The 19,575-nt window shown below is 37.6% G+C and overlaps 1 protein-coding gene across 4 annotated transcripts in view; it reads right to left on the bottom strand.

Moving 5' to 3' along the window:
* Positions 1 to 2,311: 2,311 nt before the first annotated feature.
* Positions 2,312 to 19,575, bottom strand: part of ntm (neurotrimin) — a 59,058-nt gene continuing 41,794 nt past the window's right edge. For 2 of the 4 annotated variants that reach the window (XM_030792705.1, XM_030792704.1), the window contains 7 exons: positions 13,883 to 14,008; positions 7,478 to 7,609; positions 6,635 to 6,755; positions 5,679 to 5,830; positions 5,281 to 5,316; positions 2,772 to 2,849; positions 2,312 to 2,412 (listed from right to left, as the gene is read on the bottom strand). In XM_030792705.1, the coding sequence (XP_030648565.1) occupies positions 2,312 to 2,412; positions 2,772 to 2,849; positions 5,281 to 5,316; positions 5,679 to 5,830; positions 6,635 to 6,755; positions 7,478 to 7,609; positions 13,883 to 14,008 (746 nt within the window). The remainder of the gene's footprint in view (positions 2,413 to 2,771; positions 2,850 to 5,280; positions 5,317 to 5,678; positions 5,831 to 6,634; positions 6,756 to 7,477; positions 7,610 to 13,882; positions 14,009 to 19,575) is intronic. The other 2 variants (XM_030792707.1, XM_030792706.1) reach the window with 2 other exon arrangements.

The raw sequence follows: 19,575 nt of genomic DNA on the forward strand, positions 1-19,575 counted from the left end.
TGTTGAAAAAAATACCAGTAAAAATTATTAAGATTGGCTAGAGCCTCTTTTTCAAATCGAAAAGAGCCTCCTCCTCTTTTTCTCTCTTCCTCTGAACAGGTAAATGTATGTCTTCATGTATATTGTATCTACCTGTAGCGTGGTTGTGAGCCTACTGCACTCAAGAGCGAGTTAAAAGAAAAAGGATAAAAAAAAGACAATATGCTGTACAGTACATCATCTTGGCTGACCACATGTGTATAATATACACCACTTTCTTTTATATACTCACAAACTTACACCATAATCCCTTTCCATTAATTACAGGTTGTGCTTAAAATTGTTAATGTAATGAGATAACAGTTCTGTTTCATAGGCATGACTACATCAATTCCAAGAGAAATGTACAAATGTATAGGGTTTTTTTTCCAGAATGAATACATCATCGTAGTGTTTGTTTAGTCTGAATATATATATATATATATATATATATATATATCTTATATATTATATGTGTAGATAGAGAGAGAGAGAGAGAGAGAGAGAGAGAGAGAGAGAGAGAGAACCTCAGACAATATACACTTCCCTGGGAATTTAATTTTTTTCTGATTTCAGACAATAAAACCAAACACAAAATGTACAAATTGAGAACATTCAGTGTGGATGTCTATTGTAAGCTATGAGGTACTCAATGAAGAGGGTAATATCAGATGGCATACATTCTGTTGAAACAAAATAACATGTGAATTTGTCTTTTTTTTAGTCACTCATACAGTTACATTGTTAACAAATATTTTCAAAGCTATTGAAATCAAATGTTTTTGACGTATGAATTGAATGGTGGATGATATTCAGTTATGACAGGCAAGTATCTTTATTCTACTTGCACAACAAAACATGCTTGAACAAGCACACTATTTAGATGTCATTTTTTACACTGAGCAATTCATGACAACATTTTAGATGATCAGGCTAATCAATGCATAAACCAGAACATGTTCGCAGAAAATAAATTACATGACTCCAAAATAGAGGAGTAACCAAATATAATAACCAAAAAGGTTTGCTGACTTGTATTGAATTGGTTCAAATTTTAGTATAAAAAACAACAGGTGTGCATATTTCCTTTTTTATACAAATTGTATGCATATAGATACAGATAATCATAGTATGGACAATGCAATGAACTTTGTTGGTCTAGTGAGATGCTGGATCACTGGAAATATTTAAAAAGAGTAATGTTTGTTCCTGGTGTAAATACTAAATGGATGCAAATTTACATTTACATTAAATTAAAGTACCATTACTGCCAAGTATCAGTTATAGTTCAAAGTTAATCTGTACTGTTTCAGAAAAAAAGAACAAAAACTGAAATGGTAACAGCAGAAAACAGTCAAAGTGAAACAGTGTCAGCTGATAGTTCTTTGGGCTCATTCTGAGGGATCCTTCTGTCCAGTTGGGGAGATGAGTTGCTCTTGGAATGAGTCAGATCCCAAAGCCCTGAGATGTCAGCCCGGGTAGAGTAAAATGGAAAAACCTTGCAGTTTTGATGTACTGAATGTTCCACAAAAACTAAGTACAGTATTTAAGCTCAAGAAATACCAAATACCGAATCTCATGTTAGGTTCACACTTTTCCACAAAAATAACTTTTTATTTATACTGACTTTGCCATTAAAAGTGAGTTTCTTGAAAAGAAAAGAAAAGATCCATCACTTATCTTTTTCAGCTGAACATAAAGTTTTAAAAATGCTGTCATTTTTTGATAATTATCACAAAATATTGAATTTCTCAATATAACAGAAAAAAAACCTCAAAACACCAAGAGTAGTAATGAAAGGCAAAGAAAATTTGCCATTGGCTGCATTTGGAACACTGCAGGGCTTAATTCAGGGTAGCTATTCCAAAAATGTTTCTAACATCTTGAGGTTACGTTAAAATAGTCAAACAGTTATCAGCCCCATTCACTGGATACCCTCACTTTCAAATAAACATGGTTACCACCCACCGCGTATGAGAAAATTACTTTTATTTCAGAAGCAAGTCACACTGGAACTTCTTGTGAATGCATAAATTAAGATTTCATTGGGGTAAGAAAACCCCAAAGAAACACACAGACACACAAAAAAAGCATAATACATTTAAGGTGAGAGTAGTTATACCATTAAACCCTAATATCAACCAAAAAAATTACATCATTACCATAATTAAAAACGGAGGTTAGTTTGAACCCATGCACTTTCTGTGCACCCATTTGTGACTCTGGATGAACAAATGATCTAGGGACAAAAAAAAAAAAATCTGAAACTGCCTCATAGAACATCCACTTGCAATCAAAATTTGAGCAGAAGCTGAAGAGTAATGATAAGGAGTAGGCAGGTCGGTGCGTATGTCGCTGTTGAGCCGCTGTTGCCATCTTGCACTGCTCCAGGTCCTGTTAAAGCAGTGAAATGTGTGGAAGGGTTCAGTCACTCAAAACGACCATGGTCCTTTCCTATCAAATCCAGCCTATGCACACCAGTCATCTCCTATGACTGCCAGTCTTGCAGATAAATAGCCTGTGTTCTCTTCATCCTAAATCCCACTAACTGTCCTATCAAAAACAGCTGTGTCAGAGAAAAGTAGTTACGTGTCATAACACGAATTCAGTATTTGCTACATTATGTAAGATGAGTAATGTTAAACATCTATAGGTTAGTTCTTTTATGCTATTTTATATTTGTTGATCAGTCTTTTTTTTTTTAATTATTAGTCTTGAGTATTATTAGATTTAATAGTTTGTTTGTTACAAACCTTCCAGTATAGCAATGTTTTCTGAGGCTGTCTTTGCTAAAACAGATGAAGTCATTTGTAAAACAGATGTTGTCTCCACTAAAAGAGAGATTGTATGAAAGAAGGCACTTAATAAAGACAGCAGAGACAATAAAACTCGAAAACGAACTGGCGCCTCATAAGCAAATGATGTGAGAAATTGACTCAGCACACAAAGCTCCCCTGGTGAATGCCTTCTGGAGCTATTATGTGGCCCATTCAAACTAGATTATTTGTTGTCTTTGCTGTTCTATTTACCTGTTAAAGTCAATTGAGACACCAAAAGTATTTCTGGCAAAGCTATGTTGTGTAATCAGGTCATTCTGCGGCTCTAAAATAGTCCAATCCCGTTGATGAATGTTTAACTAGAGCCACTTCAGTGGTCACATTTGCATCATCAGAGCAGCTGCTACCCTCGTTTTTCTATGACTGCACTCTGCCGACCCTGCCCGTTATCATTATCTTACTGTACAAAGAATCCTTGACCAGTCAACCACTGAGGTCGGACTTAATTGCAGTTTGCTATAAACAACCTAATCAACCGCCGCAGCGAAAGTGCCCAGGAACCTGATTAGTGATATGAGGTGAGTTATAACAGGTATGGGTGCTGGATACTACTTTGAATTCAAAATCGATGCACCGCACTAAAAGGAGCCATTAACGTGGTATAAAAGAGCTGAGCTTGATACATATAAAAAAAACATGGGACCAGAATGAGCAGGAGAATTATTTTATCCTCAATTTTAATCTAGCTCATCTTGGGTGTCATTTAGAGCTCCTGACGAGAACCTGCAGTCAAAAGAATGCAACTGTACTAAACAATACTGATGAAACTAATTAGGGGGCATCGCACCGTTATTTTTCCTTTACCTTAAACAAGATGCAATCAGTGCCATGTATCATTGACTGTGCTGTTATGAAACAGTTTATTTTATGGTGGGAGTAATCAAAGTTATTGTAACTTGACAGCACATTTAAAACTGTATAGTAGTACAATTAAAAATTATTTTTATAAATAAGATCTATTTCATTAAAAAGGCAAGTTCTATCAGGTCAGTATTTTGAAATTTAGTCTAAAAGATCAGTAAAAGACAGAAGAATTTGTCAACATTTCAATATTGTTGCGGAATAAAGGTCTTGGTTATAAATATATTTCACATGTAGATTAGTCCAGACATACACATAAATTAAGCTACACTAACAAACAAGTTTAATAAAATAGTATTCAAATGAGTTTTATTTTCAAGCCCACAGCTGTATGAAAGAGTTTAGAGTTGAAATTCCTAAACTCCCACCTAAACAAATATTATGCCAAGGTATTGTGAAGAGTGTCTGTTAAACTTTTTACTTTGATGGTTCTTGCACAATGACTTCTAATTTCCTCTGGATTTTCTTGAGTTTTGGATCCTTTCTTTTGGGACAGCTATCCAATTAAACCGCCACAGTAGATTATGCTAAACCCTGCACAAGGATAATTATAATAATAGTGGATGCTCACAATCAAATTCAAAGCAATTAATGATTCTCAAGAGAGGACACAGCTAATGCACCCCGTTTCCTTTACATTCTAGTTTTCAATTTAGGTCATTCATTCAGTTATGATGTTTCCATATACAGTCTGTGGGAAAGCGTTTCACAACCTCCTAATACCATCAATTGTGTTAAACTGGACAACAGCATTGCCTATGGCACAAGAGTTCAGAGAAGGCTGAAGGACACAAAATGCATGCTATTTACTGAGTCTATAGAGAGGACAGACAACATAAAAATGCTTTGTTAAAAGTTGACCCAGTAAAGCATTTTGCTGCATTTCAATGCCGTGACTTGACTTTCAAGCATTCTCAGTGTATAATTACTTTGCAGAAAGACAAAGTAAGGTAATGCAGGTTGTGCTGAAGACAAGTACTTACACACAAGAGGATGAACGCATGCATAGGCAGAGTGAAGCCATGCCGTGTTGTGTGCATGTTGCGTGAAGGTTAGGTTCAGAGACAGAAAGACAGAGAGAGGAAGAGGAAGAGAGAGAGAAAGAGAAATGGGAAAAATGGAAAAAAGAAGCATGTTTAGCAAACACGTAATGGAGTAGTTATCATCACCCTCACAAGGATGCGGTGAAGCCTGAGTAAAGCTTGTCCATGCCAGATGGTCTTCTCACCAACTACTGTAGGTGTCACTCATACTGCTGAATTTTTTATTGACATTATGAAATAATTTTTTGAGCTAATAACCTCCCTAATAGGGCCGGCTAGTGGCCAATTTGCAATCTGACAATCATATTTTGGTCGGATGCCACTAGAAGATTATATTGCCAATTCATGTCGAGGGAAATTTTGTACTGCGATCTCACCAATATCTGTGAGCGTCATGACCGTGATATTCACACTGTCACTTAGGGGATGATGTGAAAAGAGCGAATGTTTATCATGCAAGCATGAGTTTCCGCAGCAAGGTGAGCAGCGATCCATACACCACTGTCATGCATGATACTAACCTTGCAATAGTGTAGAACTAGTAGGCTGAATTACTTCTACACCAGCAGAATAGAGAAGAACAGAACAAATACAAATAGACACAAAAAAAGGTAAGATCTGTAGATTATGCTACATCATAAACAATGAATATTCACTGGTGCATGCTCGCAAGTAGCATTTCAGCCACAAGTCATTCACTGACAAAATCATATTTAAGATAAACTATTTTTTTGTTTTGTTCTAAATCATAAATAGTGTGCTATATATAATGATTGCATAAATACAGTGAGAGGGTCTTAACATACATTCATGGTGTGCTACATAATTCTACATCATATATCATAATCATAATTTTGATGTTGTCATATGAAATTAAAAAAAAAAAAGAAGAAAAATCAATGATGTGTGCTACACTCACCATACAGGAGGATACTGGTGTTTGCACTGCCAAGTTTGTTGATGGCGACACACGTGTAATTTCCGTAGTCTGCCTCAGTCACATTGAAGAACGTCAGCTTTGAAAGTCCTCCAGCATCCTCAATCTCAATGCCATCAAAGCCGTTGAAGATCCTGCAAGAGAGCAAGCAAATGGAAAGCCTTGAATCACTTCAGCATGTTTGGACAACATCACAGCCACTTTGAAGATGGAGGTTGCATTCTGACAGCTTCAAAGTTTTGACGACACAAGTTTTACACTGGCTAAAACAAACACAAGCATAGAAAACAGCTGGGAACCATGCTGCATCCGTTAGGAACAGCAATTTAATCAAGTCTTATGAAAACTTTGGCTTTAATGGCTTTATGAAAACTTTTTTTTTATTTTGTTTATTAATTGACTTTGGTTCAGTCAACATATTAAAGGGGAACCAGAAGGCTGTTCCTGTTAGCACAGGAATTTAAAAGCAATCAGTCATTTCGTACCTCCCAACCACTTTCGTGCTTGTTCAAAGTGCCTTGGCTTCTTAGCTGAGAAACTAATTGCATATTCAAAGCTCACTTTAATGCAACATTTTTGTTCACAGTAGCTTTGTAAGCAAAGGCTCTCGGGAACGTGAGTTTGACTCATCCTCATTATGCTGACAGATCATATCTTTTGAATGAAGACACTACCTATAAGAGCAAGTACACAGGTGAAAACTGGTTCAGACCACAAAAGAAATTCAAAAGGTAGGTAACGCAATTGTGTTCATGCATAAATCAAGGAACAGACCTACACTTGACTGTCCATTAATTTCTAATGTAAGAACTTAACTCTTCTTCCCTCTCATCCGGGACGGACAAGGATTACCTAACAATATTCCACTGAGAAAATGCTTTGGGAACTGTATTATCGGCACGTGTATTTGTCTGTTTTTCAGTTGGAAAATTCCTTACCTTCTGTCATCTCTGTACCATTCAAAATCTGCCTCTGGTATAGCATCAGCCTCACACTCCAGTGTCCCTCTTTGGCCCAAAGTTACACCAACATCTCTACCCTCCAGTACTGTGGGAGGGTCTACTCACAACACCGAGAAACAACACATTGATGAGGACAGTAAGAGAAAATATATAGTGAAAAACATAAATGTTCAGGAAGCACATTGACATAAGAAATGAATAACTTCCGTTTTGCAAAGTGATTTTCTGTAAGCTGCGGCATTTACTTGTACAGACATGATCTTAATTAAAGCGTCCCAAATGTTAAGTTCACATGCTGTTTTATTTTCCCCTACCATGCAGATGTCAGCGCCTTTTTGATTAAAACTATCTGACATCTGGCAAAGTGTTTTAACAACTCTCAGAGAATAACACACGGCAAAGCCCAACAAAGAAGTATATAGAACAAAAAGTCATTACACTACAACTACAACTTCCTTTAACTGTGTCTCAGCCTTTTTGTCAATTAAAAAAAAAAAAAAAAAAAAAAAAGCCAGGAGGGGATCCGTTGAAGAAAATGGAGTTTTTTTTTCTTTTTTTACAAAAATCCAACATGTCTAGTCTTTCTGAATGAGGCACATTTTAAAATAATTTTCAAAAATCATTTCCACATTTCAAATGTGTGGTTTTCCTTAATTTTCCACCATACTGGTGGTAAATATGACCTAACCCCCCCCCCCTTCCAAACACTGGGTTTTAGTCAATAAATGTTGCTAGGAGATAACTACATGAGTTATGAGCATGTACTGAGAAAGGTAAAAGCCCACTATCTCACATGGGAGCCAATCGTTCAGAACTTACAATTGACCATTAATTCCACCGTCTGGGCAACTGTGTCCACCTCGTTCACTGCTGTGCACTCATACGTGCCAGCCCTTTGTCGCGAGACAGAGGGTATCTCCAAGTACTCATCATCTGATCCAATATTCTCATCTGGTAAAAACAAGAGCATAAAGACAGGGTTTTACATCAGAGTATAATAACTACTTATGCGCAGAACTATTCTCAAATTTATACTGAATTTTGCAGGCTTTTTTTTTTTTTAATGACCTTTGTCATTTCAACCATTCACCTTTTAAATTATGTAATATTTTAATTTTACACCAAATAAATTGCTCCTTTTTTGTTCTCTAGAACATTCTACCACTACTGAAGTACATCAATTTTTGAATGAGAGACTGACATTAATGAATAACTGAGCCACTGAATACAATGGTGGATGCCCTAGTGTGGGAAAAAGAGAGCCATACCAGGTTTTTTACTCTAAAGCTCTTTTTATAGTAAAAATTCACATAGACAGATATGGAGTTAAACAGATAAAAAAAAAACACACATATTTTTCATATTTGACATATTGGTGATGGAGGAGCAGATGTAAGTAAAGGGAGTTACTGTGAGGGGGTGTTCACTGTCAAGAACAAAAGTACCTGGTTGACTCAATGAAAAGCAAAAAAGTAAAGAGAAATCTCCAGATGTAGCTGGATCAATTTTACTTGTATTCACTTTGTTAACTTTGGAGAGACAATAGCTTGCACCTGGAAGGAGCTTGCTAATGAGAAGTATCTCTGGCTTACCTGATGCAGGATTGTCAACAGAACAATCAAAAGAAAGCTCAGCTTATTACAAACAAATACAATACTACCTTCCTCCCAGCTGTCAACACCTTTGTGCTGTGTTTCTGCTTGAAATTTCCCCCATATTATCTAGCACATGCAACTGATTGAAAAATTCCAGAGCATAATTGTACAACTTAAATATTTATCAAATTTTAAAAATTGCACCACAGGAAAGTCTAAGTTCACATCGCATGCTATAATCATTAAATTCACTCAACTAAACTACTAAACTACTCATAGAAACAATCTTTTTTCTCCCTTTTAACAATAAAACATGATGTGTTCAGTCTGGTAAGTGGAGCTCACTCACTCTATATTTAGAGTAAACCATTTTAAGGTCCTTATTAAACCAAACCAATGAAAAGTGGCTAGTGATGAACTAACTAGGGATAACCATGCTGCCAATAGGGAAGTATCTCACAAAGCAGGTTAAAGGTGCTGGTCAACTACAGTAAGTGAAATCCGACTAACAAAGAGAGCTTTACTTAAATCCAGTTATGCTAATAAGACGGTCTATCTGGATTCACTTACCTTTTTGACCTCTCTCTTTTCCAACCTAGTTTTGTTTATATGACTGCTACATAAGGCACTTTAACGCTTGCAACATATAGGAAAAATACTAAACCTTAGCTATTTGCAACAAGTCCTCACATAATTATATACAATTTGCATGCTTCCTGCTCCCCCCCCTCCCCCCAACCCCCGTTGCGTAAATATGAAGTCCACTACATGTGAAAGCAAAGCACTGATTACCTATTGTTAACTGCAACATTAAAAAGGTACTTTTTTTTTTTTTTTTTGCAAATGATTAACTCTCCCTACATGAAGTTCAGACCCAGTCATATAAGCATTAAGAATCAGGTCACGCTGAACATTAATGTTATTATGAAACTTTTTGGCACAAACATTTCAATTATGTGACGGATCAATCCCAGACATAGTTCACATTAGACAATTTCCAGAAAGCCAGACTTGATTAGGCTTGCTTCGTAACATACCATCTACATTTATGACAAACACCTTTCAGATAAAGAGAAATCCATGTCCATGTAAGCATATTTATATCACACCAGAGTCTCCCAGAGTTCTATAGCTCCCATTAAAGGTTGTATAAAAAAGACCAGCTCTGTGCTCTGATACTGGCCTGTGCTAAACATCACAAGTGTTAGGTTTTGCAAGGTTGCTCCCTGCTGTGCTCTACAGCCAGCTAAAAAAAAAAAAAAAGTGCATAGTACATGTTTCAAATTCAAGAAAATAAAGAGAACGTTGGCACTCTGGGTGTCGCAAAGGAACAAGGGTCATTACAAGTGGTAGCTCCATTAGTGACAACCCCACGTAGACGATGAAATCTAAATGAGAGAGTTCTCCAGAGAGTTTAAAACCCAGAGTGAGCATGAGTGGGAGTGGATATTCTCCTGTGTTGGATCCACAGAGCACTGACTCTCAGTCCCTCCAAGACAGAGAGAGAGAGTGAGAGAGAGAGAGCGAGAGACAGAGAAAGAGGGAGCAAAGCAGGACTGCCGCAGGTCTGTTCCTGGCATACATACAGACAGACAGGCAAAAAAAACCCCAGGGAGGGGAGGAGGGGAACTGTTTGGTGCTGAATCCAGGTGCAGCTGCAAGTGTCATCATGCGGGGGACACACACACACACACACTCATAGTCAAAGTCCTCAGAGGAGACAGAGAGCAGATTAGGACAGACGAAAAAGAAAGAGTGGACAAGCTCTCTAGAAACACCAAATCTGACAGGAAAAAGAACCCCTATGAACTCAGTAGGGAAGATTCTAATGGACAGATGTTATGTGATACTTCTAGCTAGAACAGAAAGTAGAACCAGTTGTAACCATGCTTTTGTATTATGGTTATATGCATGGTCACAGGGAACAACAGTATTTTTGTAGATTGCTGAAATTCACTGATATACTTTGCTGGATTGTAAATTATAGGACTGAGAGTTATGTGATTGTTAACAATTGCCTGTAATTAAAAACTGCCAGAGTGAACCACGGTTTCACACAGAAGTAAAAAAAAAACAAAACAAAAAACACTAGCTATTTTTGCTGGCACAGGTAAGACTTACCTGTTGTTATCCTCTTCAAAACAGCACAACAAAAACAGTCTAATTTCTGTCAGATTAACGCCTAAATAATATCATTTTAAGATTGGACTAAAAAGCAGGCGATGGAGATACTGCACGCTATATAGACGTGAAAACGGCATCTGGTACAGATGCAGCGGAAGACCACTGGGACTGGTGACAGGTGGTGGGTGTAAGATAGTACTTAACACCACCCTCTTTTGCATTCTGGGCAAAAATATTTCTCTTAACCAATCTGGTTCTCCATTGTTTTTACAGGACACAGGGCATCTGCATTTGACATTTCCGCTCACAGTGCATCAGCCTACTTAACTTGTGATTTTTAGCCAATTCATCCCTGGACCTGTGTAATGTAAGCTGTCGCTGCAGAGTGTATACATTAACATGTGATATGAACTCGAAACCTACTCGAGTGAGTGAAAACAACATTATATAAAGAAGTTTCGAAAAAACGATCATATAAATATGCATTTACAAAGACAAAGGTTTCCTCTTTGCCTCAGTGCAATAACACAGAGCATCTGGATCTAGCTGCAGGGCCCTTAAGCCAACCATCTATCAAGAGACTGTGTGTACCAGGCAGTCCACTGTGCAGGGTCATGACAACTACACAACCCAGACAAGGCTAGAATACCATCAATCCCCAGCCCCTCTGGATAGATATTTATTTCCCACTTTATTTTAGTCATCCAAGAAGCACTTGAAATAACTGAACTCCGAACGAAGACCCCAGGGTTGAGAGAGAGAGCGCGGTGAACTAGAACTGCGCTACAAGATAGTGCTTATGCTGCAGGCGTCGCTTGGCCTCCGCAATGAGTTCCACGATAATAGCGGCATACTATCTCATTAGAGAAAACACCTAATAAACTGGACAGATACAATCATGATCCAATAAAACCTTCAGCATTGTGTGTAGCACTAAATGAACTGACAAATGCATCCCTAACTCGCGGAATCCAAAACATAAAAGCAGCATCGTAATGAACAAAGTTTATGCGAGTTCCATCCACAGATCTGATAATTAGTGTCATTATTTACCTTATTCTGCACATAACAGCGAGGGAGCTTGTATAACAAAGACAAAAAAAAACAAAACAAACATGTTTACTCCTTTCTTGTACAAAAATCAAATACCCAAACGTTACACTTGTTGGTTTGCATTAGAGAAAGTGCAGAATCGTTCCATGAATACAAATAGATTCTCACAGTTGGGGATTTTTTTTAGGAGGAGTACTAAATCTGTCAAAGCTTTGATTTAGATCACAGAAAACACTTAACAGAATAAAACAGATATGTGTGAAGAAGAGGATCTCTGCATGTGAATGAGCTGAGGATGAAGCTCCCCGGGAATGATGTCTCTATTATGTTCTTTCTAAGGCTAACAACATCACATACCGACGTACATTAACATACAGCCAAGAGATTAGCGAAGTGGCCAAAACCCTAAACAAGAATATTAAGGAAAACAACTCTAGTTTTTTTGTGAAAAATGTCATGGTGTATTCTAACATCTAATAAAATCTGGCTGTCTGCCAAAGGATAGCATTCTTTACAGCACTGCGTCCTTAAATAGATATAGGAGCGTAAGAGTCACCACTGGCCGCGCACCCCAAAAATCCTCTCTCCCCAGAGGGTTTTCCTAGCAAGCAGGCCTATAAAAGGAGCCCAACCTTAATTGGTTTCAGTCCGCTTCCATGAGTGAATGTCAGGTTGGAATGGCAACTGACTAATTACCGAGCGTCTCATTCAACCCTACCAATTAATAATATTTAAAATGCAAATAATCTACACAAACTGGTTAGCATTGACTTAAAGTTGCCCTAAAAACACAGCAAAGTGAACTTTATCTAACAGTAGTACTTTGTCACTTGGTCTTAAAACCCCTGTGGATATAACCTCATTAGAAATATTATATAAATATTTAGTACAACGCTCAAAGTCATACTTCTGTTCCATGACATTAGCCACTTGAGATTTATCCTTCCTAGAGCTGCATCTCTGTTATGCAGAATTTATGTTATATAAATTTTATAGTTTAACCAAACTGACCTGCGCATTAACTTTAATGAGGCTGTCTGACATAGACGGTGGCTTTCATTACACTAGTGTAAATTGACAGATGCACTATTGCATGAAGATTCTCTGTCTATGATCTAAAAGTAAATAAATTACAGTTATCCAAACAACACAGAAATAGGCTGCCATGATTTTTCTGAGATGTGATGCAATTCACCAGTGACTTCTAACTGGATGAGCGACACTATTGAAGGTTCATTTGCTCAGATAGTCAAAGCAAGAGTAATTCACAGACAGGATCACAGAGAAAAACAGCCTCTATCGAATAACAAAGCATGCTTCTGAAGTCACCGTTGATCCACCATTTGAAACGTACTTAACCACCTTTTACATCAAACTAACTGTAGTCCGTGGAAAAACAGAAGGACAACAGGTGCCTTTAGACTGTTTTTAGTTTGCGTACTTTAGATTTGGATAAGTGGGAAGCATAAAACACGATCAGAATCTGACATCTAAAAAAAAACCAAACTATGTCGAGCTGAAAATGTGTGGGAGCGATATCTAACGTGTGATTATTTGGAAAAGTGTCTGTCACTTACATAATCTGCATGATTCACAGACAGCAAAGGTGTTCATACAGTATTAAGCGCCGTCTCAGAAAATTTACATAAACTCATACATTTCAACAAGAGATGAAAACTGTTTACTCAAAAAAGCAAGGGAAAAGACACGCTGTGGAGAAAAAGAAAAAAAAAAAGTTCAATGAGCATACTAGTGATACTATATGCCACATATGCTCACGTAGGCCTACGTGTACTACATACATTCATATTCAGTCTGCCTGCAGTACTGAAGTATGAGGACCTGTGTGATAGTTGATCTTCCTTCAAAAAAAAAAAGATGATGAAATAATGGAGTTCAAACAAGACATGCTCTGTCAAAGCTGTCCCCACTTATCTTCTAAAACGCAGGGCAGTCACATCCTTGTCATATTAACATTTCAATTCCAAAATCCTTGTAAAGCCACAAGGGGATAAAAAAAAGGGGGACACGCTTCACAATAGAGTTGCATGCATCACAACACATTAGAATGCATGGTTTTTCCTGCCGATTAAGAGTAACAGAACGGAAGACAATAGAGGGACAGACAGGCCTAAAAACAGATGATTCATTTACGTAGCACTGGAGAGCCACAAAATACCATCAAGCTTGTACTACAAAAGAAATCTTCTCAGTGACCATAACTCGTTCTGACACGTCAACTTTGTCTGATACATGACTGGGCTGGAATATTCATCAATTCAATCAAAAAGCAAATAAAAACAAAATGAGACAGAATGAGAGAGGGCGAGAGAGAGGGCGAGAGAGAGGGCGAGAGAGAGAGAGAGAGAGAGAGAGAGAGAGAGAGAGAGAGAGAGAGAGAGAGACGGAGAGACAAAGGGGATGAGATGAATACAGGAACTTTGTGCCTTACCTGAGGGAGACAGCAACCTCCAGCTGACTGAGGGCTCTGGTTTACCACTTGCCAGGCATTTCAGGGTGACGTTTGCACCTTCATTGACAACTAAGTCCTTTGAGAGTTCTGTGATTTTTGGAGGCACTGCGAAGAACAAAGAGAAAGTACAGTTATTTTATGTAATTGTATTTCCTGTAACTACAATTAAGTGTCACAGCCAGTGCTTTAATAGAAATTACTGCATATTGAGAGACATGTTGGGTAAGGTATCACTTGTTGTGTTGTTAATGACATTGTTGCACATTCAGGCAACCTCATTACAGAGCAATACTCACACCAGATTACAAAAATGGTAAAACCAAAGTCAATTACTTGTCACAGTTAGCAGAATATTGTTCATCATATCCTCAATGTGTTTTTGGCACAAGCTCTCATCAGGCTGTTTAAATCCAGTCTTCGTCAACAACATTTCACCCTTATCGACTTTATTTCACTCTTCCCACACCATCTAGAGAGACGCGTGACATGACCACAGTGTCAAAACACAACTTTAATCTGACTACAGCTAGGCAGGGAGTACCGCCAGTACTGCCCAGTTTGTTAGACTGGTGATTTGCAAACAATTTCTTACTGCCAGGATGGGTGTGGTGACTTGGAAGCGATGGAATTGGCCATGACAAGAAAATACCGTTGAGGTGAAACTGAAGGTAAAAAAAAAAATTTGATTCTGTTTCCATCCGTAGAAACTTTAAAGTAAACAGTATTGGGAATGACACTATTGACACACGTGGGAACGCACATTGGGTACATTTAACAATACAAACTTGGCTGACATCCACTTCATAGTGTGAAACTTCACAAAATATCATTAGATTTATGGAAATTTGCTATTGTCCCAGCAGTCCACAACATTTTTTTCCCCTTTTGATTGGCAGAGAGTGGTCATGCATTTTTTTGAAAATCCCAAACTGTCTTGCTTTTAACATGAAACGCTTATTAAATTTTACTTAAAAATTCAAAAGAAAAAAAGAAACATGGTTTTGCGATTTAATGAATGTTTATAACTGTATAGTGTGGAGGTAGCTCTTTTTTATTTCTTATTTGATTTTATTTTTTTTATTTTTATTTTTTTTTTACCACAGTCAGTACATTTTATGTTGTCAGAACTTGACATTTACATGCAGGAAGTATTTTCTAATGAAATATTTTCTGAAGATTCCACCGGTTACTTAACAATAACTTCTAGGCCATCTGAGGTTTGCTTATGAATATGGCCCAGATACACAAGGTGGATTCATAATCTCTGGTTGTGCATAAACATCTTTGGATACCAAGAACATACGCAACCGAAGGAGGACTATTCCAGCAGAGACAACAACATATTCAGCAAGCCTTCTTTATTTGTTGCAGCACTCAGGCTGAAAGCCTTAAATGACTGGTATGCATTAGTAGCTGAAACAGTCCTCCCTAAGAGAGGTACCTAGTCCTTGACCCAAATATAAAGGAAATAAGGAACTGGAAAGAACTTTAAGTAGCACTTTGAAAATGACATATGTCTCCCCGTGTCTGCCACTTCATACTCTACCTCACTGACACAGTGACCATGCCTCTAGCTGCCAATTATAAATTAAACATGACTAAACTTTTAAGAAAATGTCTATTTTTCTGCCTCTATTATAGAAGCCTGACGGATACAAAGAGGTTTGTTTCCCCCTCTCCTCAAAGCAGTAAAGTGGAAAACATGAAAAACTTATTACAGGTTAGTGGGTTGCTAAAGGCAGAAGGCACCAGGTGGTATAGAGCGAGCCAAGGACAGCTCTGCTGAGTGACAAGACTCATCCAGACCAAAAGACAAACATGGACTGTTGGCTTGTCATCGCCCCAGCATTGACAGCTAGGGCCTTTGAAAATTATAGGAGACGGTGCTTTTTGGAAACAATTGCAACATAGACACTCAAGTATTTTTGGCTTTTTCAGGTTGCAAGGATTTTAGGATTTTAGCTAAGGAAAGGGAAAAAAAACAAGTGGGAAATTTAGCCTTGTATAATTGGTTTTTATTTAGCGTTGGAAAAATGCAAACCAGACACATTTCACCTCTGGCTGATTTATTGATTGCCTTTGCACTTTGAACACAATTTACAAAAGACTGCAGTGCAAGGTATAATTACTGTGTTTGTAGAAGCCTTGCAGCACAAACACACACACACACACACAAAGGGAAAACTCAGCAAAAACAAAGTTGTTACAAATATCTTATTTAGGCATCCATTGGGGAATAGCAGCATAAAACATATGTTTTCTCTCCTCCTCTATACATAGGAGAAATACAGCCCTACTTAATAAAGAATGCTAGCTATTTCCAACAAAAACATATATGTGCATATATGTATATATTATATTTGAGAAGCGTTATGAATGGTTGCTGTACATCTGGGGCTGGACTGACTAATGTTTTGCCTGTGTTTTAATATGTGTAGAGATATGAGGAAAAAAAAAATCACCAGATCTGACTTACTGATCTGGTACAAAAAGTTTATTGGTCTTAAATTGTCAATTTGTGTGATTTCTGGACTTTTGCATGAGTAATTTGAATTAAAACATAGTTGTAGCTGTGCCTGAGATAAATTAGTGAATTTTTTGAGAGTGGGACATCCACAATAAGGCTGAAGGACACAAAAACAGGCTTAATGTAATTTTTTAAACTTTCAACGCATAGAAACTGCAGGTGCAAATTCCTTACAATGTTGCAATATGGCTATTATTATATTAGCAAGAAGTCAACAGAGAGTGTCTGCCTCTCCATGCATGCAATTTGGAGTTTTGTGGACAAAAGAAGAGGCGATCTAGAGTGACATCCCCAAAGGAGTCAAATACTTAGCCAAAACGTTCACTCAGAACATCCATATTTGTGCAACACTGGTGTTTAAATGCCACAATGCAAAAGCTGGTTTGTCGCCTCAATCAGAACTTGAAGTTCTTTTGGTTTTAATTTTAATTTCCTCTCTCATAGATTCTCTTCACTTGAACTAGCTCTGCACAAAGCTAACATACCGAAATACTTTAAAAGATGTGTTGATTACTGAGGTTAATGTAGAGCTGTAACTAATTATCACGTCCTCCTCTCGAACACCCAGAAATACGAAAGAGTTTGCTTCTGCGTTCTGCTAAGATCTTAGGGTGAAATTTAGGATGTCAATAAGCTAATGCTAATTCGCTCATGACCAAAAATAAAATGCAGAAGCAAACTCTTTCATATTTTTTTGGGGGTGATCTACGTGATAATTAGTACCAGCTCTACATTAACTTTAATAATCAATGATCTAGAGTTCTTTCCATGTGCTGAAACGCATGCTTTCTGTAGGAGGTTTGACTGCCACTTGATTACATGCTTTTGTAAAACATGAAATGGAGTGCACAAAGATGTAATTACAAAAAAAGAACTCTTAACCATAATTGGCAAGTGATAATCATTCTACAGTTATTGTAGCTTGGTTACAAACACCATAGACATGGCTCTTCTGTTGTTCTGTTGTGTTTTATACATACAAACATACTTACATACACACACACACACACACACACACACACACACACACACACACACACACACATATATATATATAGTATTTTGTAAGTTTGTTTGCATAAACACTTATTGTCCATCAAGGAAAAAGGGAAGAATTTTATTAATGAGGTTGTAGTTTTGAACAAAATACTCTGTCAATTTGCATTATCTTTGTGAAATTACAGCACACTTTACCCCTTTCATTAATTCAATAAGAAACTCTCAAAGGAAGAATGTAGCACAGTAGCTTGATAGAGGGATCCCGACGCCTGGGACTGAATGAGTTAAGACATAATCTCCCTTGCTATATAATACACATATCCCACTGCAGGGTTTGCAATTACATTTCAAAGCTACAGATATTCCAACAAATAAAGGTCTGTCTATGTGGATATCAAGATAGTGGAACATTACCAGTATTTTATCCTACTTTAGAAGCACAAGACCTGTTTCTCTTGAGATGTGCGCCTATAAATAATTCAGTTAGTGTCAGATTAATTCCACTTCCCTTTTGTGAGTGACAACAGTACAGAAAGAGAACATGTCAACAGCGTTTTGTTTGTGTCTTTTTTTCCCCCCAGTAGTTTAAAAAGCTAAACACTTGAGACATTTTTAGTCATCCAGTGCCAGTAAGTCTGATTCTCCAGCAAATATGACTTTCCTATGTTTTGGTTATTTATTGAAAACATGGCAAAGTTTCATAGTGTGCCTAAAGATAGCTCAATCTCAGACAAGTCTGTGAAGTCTTTCAGAATCCTCAATTCTTTTAGATCTACTCAAAGAGTGCAATGCTTCCTTAGCATTCCTTACATTTTTCATGTAGATAGAGAATAGTATAGGTGTCAGTACTTCTGCCAGGACTGGTAAGTTTGGCCGCCCTGCTGGCCATTCTGTGTAATTTCATGCCTTGTGCTTTTGCTTGTGTTTTGGTATTGCCACATGCTTCTGTTTGTTCCTGTGTACTCCTGTCCCCGCCCCCCACCTGATCCCTATTATTACCTGGTTTGTTTCCTCCAACAGTGTGTCTCTGTTGTTAATTGTTCTGTGCATTTAAGTCATGTGTTTGTACCTGTTCTTTGTCAGATTGTGACTGTTAGTGCTCCTTGAATGGCTGTGTGTGGGTTTTGCCTTCTGTGATTTGAAATCTTGACTGTGTTTACCTAGACCTGTTTTTTGCCTAACGATTTTTGATTTGTTTGCCCTGTGCATCACTGGCTTTGATCTTGTTTGTACTTGTTTTTGACCCATCTTTTGCCAAGCGATTTGGATTTGTTTGCTCTCTGGATTTCTGGTTTTGACCTTGGACTGGACATTGTTTTTGAGATTGCTCTCTGATTTTTTGAATAAACCTAATTTTACCTAGTGGGTCTGTTATTGAATCTTGATCTGTCAGTCCTCACAATGGAACCTAGTGCTGAGCCTTGGTGGAGACCTTTTCTGGGCAGTCAGAGCAGAAGAAGTAAACCCATCCAGTGCCAGGCATTTAGTTCTGGCAAAAAAGGTACTTGGCATACCATCCTGAAGCTTCACTACACAAACCAATACTGAGAAACCTGTTTGACAAGATCCTGTGATCAAACATATCAAACACCTTAGATAAATCAATATAGAGAGCTAAACAACTTCTCCAGTGCCTCATTAAATCATCCAGCACTTCTAGGGCTAGGGTAACGGTGCTACATTGTTTTTTGAAGCCTGAGGAATATTTAGATAAAATACTGTTTGAGCAAAGAAAATCGGCCATTCGCTCACTACGTTTCTCAGACGTTTTACCAATGCACGTAATTTGGAAACTGGTCTGTAATTGTTAACAAAAGTAGATTCCCGAGGAGAAGGTCTCGGTGAACAAATCCACAGTTAACTTCAGAAAACACTGCTCAAGTTTGCCAGGCTTTTTAGGATCCAAGAGTTTTCAGGCTTTATGGACTTGAGACACATAGAAAGGTGCAAAGTAAAATAGTTAATTACAGCTCATGGAGCTGCAGCTTCATAATCCAAGTGAACACACAGCTAGATGACATGATAGAGAGTCCAATAATGATCCTGAAGAAAGAATATGCTCATTAAAACAATTAAGCATAGCTGATTTGTCAATCAGAATACATGAGCCTTGAACAATAAGCAAGGGGAGCTCAACACTGCTTCT

This window comes from Chanos chanos, chromosome 15 (genome assembly GCF_902362185.1).
Source record: "Chanos chanos chromosome 15, fChaCha1.1, whole genome shotgun sequence".
NCBI classification, from domain to species: Eukaryota; Metazoa; Chordata; class Actinopteri; order Gonorynchiformes; family Chanidae; genus Chanos; species Chanos chanos.